This window comes from Diaphorina citri, unplaced genomic scaffold, assembly GCF_000475195.1.
Source record: "Diaphorina citri unplaced genomic scaffold, Diaci psyllid genome assembly version 1.1 scaffold3327, whole genome shotgun sequence".
NCBI lineage: Eukaryota > Metazoa > Arthropoda > Insecta > Hemiptera > Psyllidae > Diaphorina > Diaphorina citri.
The window spans coordinates 6,509-11,187 of NW_007380736.1; the positions used below are offsets into that span (position 1 = coordinate 6,509).

Here is a 4,679-nt window from a genome sequence, read left to right on the forward strand (position 1 = left end):
AAAAAAAAAAAAAAAAAAAAAAAGTTTCCCACATATGGCTTCAATTAATATTGAAATGTTAGGTTGATTTTAACATGCGAGACATCATTTTTTTTTTTTTTGTTGTTGTTCGTGGACCACCTGCGGATGAAAAAATGCCATAAAAAACCCAGCCAGCCACTGATTCCAAGTATTAGGTAGTAATAAAAATAAAAAATAAAACCCTTCTTAATAACAGGCCCACCTCAAAGTATGCTTATGGTAATTTTGTTATACCTCTACCTTCTTTAATAGTGAAGGAAGCTTAAGATTCATTGTTGATCTGTTTTTTATAAAGTAGGTACTTACTATTCTTGTTGGTTAACAGATCTCATTGATCTGTGGAAAATAGCCCACAATCCACATACCTCAGTTGCCTCACAGATTGTCATCATGTCTCAGAATACATTCCTGCACAAATGTGTCGACAATAGCTGTTTCACCTGCCTCCAACCTCGCTACAAGGTAATTTGTTTGTTTGTTTGTTTTTTTTTTTTTTTTTTTTTTTTTTTGGAAAGAAGGTAAGAAACCAGGTAGTGTCAAAGTAGATTCATAAAAAAAAGAAAAAAAAATGTAAAAGGGTGCTTTCATTTTTGAAAAGCCAGAACCACTAGTCATAGCTAGTTCTGCTGCCAAACATACCTATTACATGATTTCCTTCTAGCCAACTAAGATAATAGCTAATAAGTCCAAGCACATACTTACACTTGTATGTACTTAAAACATGCTTGATACATACTAATCATCATTTCAAGGTACTCCAGTCAAGTCTAGTATTTCCAATGTGTATGCTTAGCAAAACTTCGGATCTGGAGGTTGATGGTTCAAGTCCAAGTCAAGCCATAAAATTTAGCGTAGTGCCTTAAGCGGGGAACCACATTTGTGACGAGCATTTATGCTTAACACAATTAAAATTCCAGTCACAACAAATGTGTAAACAATGTGTAACAATGTGATGTGTACCATTCTTTGAATTTTCTGTGCCAAATTTCATCAAAATGCCATCAGTGGTTACAGTGGAACATTCAAACATCTAAACAATCTAAACCAAATGCAAAACTGTCGAGTTAAAACGTAGACCTCACTATTGTTTGGTGAGAGCATTTATGCTTAACACAGTTAAAATTCCAGTCACAAGAAATGTGTAAACAATGTGTAACAATGTAATGTGTACCATTCTTTGAATTTTCTGTGCCAAATTTCATCAAAATGCCATCGCGAGTTACAGTGGAACATTCAAACATCTAAACAATCTAAACCAAATTCAAAACTGTCGGCCTAGAGTTCACTGTTTTATAAGTAAGTATTAAATATGAAGCTTTCTTATGACTAAGTACAGCTTGAAAATTTATTGTACTTATTTTTTAATTACTACAAAGAGGTGGACCTTTACTATCTAAAACTAAAATTATAAGGGAACCTAGGAAACAATTGTTTTTCGTTTTGAGCGGTTTGTCCGACCTCAATTGAATGTCACAAAAATGTTCAACACATAAACGAAATCTGATCATAAAAATTTCAAGCCTGATAGGGCCTTCTTTTTAGTGAGGTCTAGAGTTCGCTGTTTTATAAGTAAGTATTAAATATGAGGCTTTCTTATGACTAAGTACAGCTTGAAAATTTATTGTACCTATTTTTTAATTACTACAAAGAGGTGGACCTTTACTATCTAAAACTATGTAACAATGTAATGTGTACCATTCTTTGAATTTTCTGTGCCAAATTTCATCAAATTGCCATCGCCAGTTACAGTGGAACATTCAAACATCTAAACATTCTAAACCAAATGCAAAACTGTCGAGTTAAAACGTAGACCTCACTATTGTTTGGTGAAAAATACCTGTTCATTGGTCCAAGTAAGTTAGTAAGTGAAAAACAATAAAATTGTTAACAATAAAATTGTTTTTCCTTTTGAGCGGTTTGTCCAACCTCAATTGAATGTCACAAAAATGTTCAACACATAAACGAAATCTGATCATAAAAATTTCAAGCCTGATAGGGCCTTCTTTTTAGTGAGGCCTAGAGTTCACTATAAGTAAGTATTAAATATGAAGCTTTCTTATGACTAAGTACAGCTTGAAAATTTATTGTACCTATTTTTTAATTACTACAAAGAGGTGGACCTTTACTATCTAAAACTATTTAAGATTCATTGTTGATCTGTTTTTTATAAAGTAGGTACTTACTATTCTTGTTTGTTAACAGATCTCATTGTTCTGTGGAAAAGAGCCCACATACCTTAGTTGCCTCACAGATTATCATCATGTCTCAGAATACATTTCTGCACAAATGTGTCGACAATAGCTGTTTCACCTGCCTCCAACCTCGCTACAAGGTAATTTGTTTGACCAAGGATCAAACTCTGAAGGGTTGTGACAAAATTTACCACTGCAAAGTTGTCAACTTGAGCATTCTCTAATGACTATGAATTCAGGGTGGAATGGTAGAGATTGCCCCAGACAATAATTTCGCCCTTTGTTTGTAATATCTTGTATTTGTGTACAATGAATTATAACCAATAAAGGGTCTAAATAAATAAATGAATTCAACTCTGGGGACCCTCACAATATCTTTTCAATTTAAATGTGTAACTAAGTATTAAATGTGTAACTTTTGTAGGTAGTTAGGTAGAATGAGTATAGAATTATTTCTATTTTATTCCATTATACCTAAGTAGTTGTAATTTAATGTTTAATTTAGAATTAAGTTGAATTGACTTTGTAAGATACCTTTTGGTTTTATTTACAATAAAAACTATTCTATTCTATTCAAATTCCTCAAGACTTACCTTACATAGACCATCATCCCCTCCACTGTACAAAATATTGGAAGACTCGTCGGCAAAACACACCGTGTTTACATCATCACCATGACCCTTGATCTGAAACCAAATATATGTAATAATAGTCCTTATTTACCTGCACTTACATTTTATTTCAAGAGGTTTCATAGAGGGAATTGTCACTACTGAGGTCTTAATGTCACGAAATCGAAGAGAAGAAAGAGAGGCTAGGAGAAAGCAAGGCGTTCCGAGAACGAACCTTTTCTGCTGTTTAGGATGAAGTTCGAATGTAATAAAATAAACGGAATTCAGCTAAAAAGGTAGGTACACATAAAATAATGTAAATTTTATTTTACCCAACTTGAAACCAACACCAATACCCCCATTTGTATACCTTTTGTCCTTATGACATTGTGACCTGTGTCAAATGTGAAAGCCACAGAGGGGAGAGAAACAACCCCCTACAATAAAACGAAACGACAGTAATTTATTAATAAAAACAAAATAAACAACTTTTATAACAACCCTTAGGTACCTAACATCTTACAAAAAAAGAGCTCAAATTTGATTTGGTTAGACAGCTGCGATAGCACGTTGAATACACACACCAGTTACCAATAGAACATTGAAGTTAACAACTTTTATAACAACCCTTGGGTACCTAACATCTTACAAAAAAAAGAGCTCAAATTTGATTTGGTTAGACAGCTGCGATAGCACGTTGAATACACACACCAGTTACCAATAGAACATTTAAGTTAAGCAACGCTGAACGTGTTTGGTACCTTCTGGAGTCTGGACAATCGTGTGCTGCTGGATTTTCCCGGCCCCACTCAGGCTAGGTGAGGTTATTGTGAGTAGACCAGTAGCTTGTCGCCGAATGAAGAGTAAAGCCCCCGTCACTAAACCTGCCTCGGTAGCGTAGTGGTCAAGACGCTCGCCTGGTAAACAGGAGGGCGTGGGTTCGATCCCAGCCGAGGTATGGAATTTTATCCTCATTTATTTGAGAATTTGACCACATAATAATGGAGCTCTAAGGGTTAGGTGGTAGAGAATGCCTAAGGCGTTAACCTCGCCTAGTGGTTGCCTTCCACTCAAGAGTCTATTATTAATAAAGGCTGACAGGTAAAAACGGATAGGGAATTTTTAGTGGATGTGCCAAATGCACCAATTTTCCAACATAAAATACATACGAAGACAATACCCAGTGGATATTTTTTATTTATTATTATTTTTTTTTTAATCAGAATAAAGGTTAACCATTACATAATTGGCCTTGCAGGTAACGTGAACTTATCTAGTGGGTTTTACATCCTATCAGTCACGAAAATCTTTCGATTTTTCTCGCAATCAACAAGAACAAGACCACTCTTCCTCGTTTTAAACCAGTACATCTTTTGGTTTCCCACACCTGAGCGAAAATACACAATTAGTCATTACGTACCAGACTCTAAGTGGACCAGACCAGTCTTCGATAATACAATGTACTATTTTTAAATAGACTTTCTTCCCTAATGATAGAGGTAGTGTCAAAAATGGTAGAATATTTGTTATAAAAATAATAATAATGATTGCTCATGAAGTTTCTTGCCAATTATCCTACACGGGGGGAGGGGGGTGTACTTTTTAGTGTCCGGAATGCTTTCGGTTTTAATGAAACCAAGAGGGACATGTTGTCTTTTTGCTAGTTATATTATCATTCACCTAAAATTAACCCTTCAACTATCAAACTATATAAGTTGGGTCTGTTTCGACGGGTCACGTGAGGCGGTCTTACATATCCATAACTATCTCGGCAGAACGTTACATTCAAATTATAGGACGGACAACCTATTGACATGTAACTTGTATACATTATAGAACGACAACTATATGAATG

General features: G+C 34.8%; 1 protein-coding gene across 1 annotated transcript in view; it reads right to left on the reverse strand.

Annotated features, from left to right (window-relative positions):
- Nucleotides 1-4,679, reverse strand: part of LOC103520213 — a 12,911-nt gene that overhangs the window by 3,828 nt on the left and 4,404 nt on the right. Inside the window, exons 8-10 of the mRNA XM_026831424.1 lie at nucleotides 4,578-4,630; nucleotides 2,807-2,899; nucleotides 2,332-2,440 (exon numbers count right to left, since the gene is read on the reverse strand). Coding sequence (XP_026687225.1) covers nucleotides 2,332-2,440; nucleotides 2,807-2,899; nucleotides 4,578-4,630 — 255 coding nt within the window. The remainder of the gene's footprint in view (nucleotides 1-2,331; nucleotides 2,441-2,806; nucleotides 2,900-4,577; nucleotides 4,631-4,679) is intronic.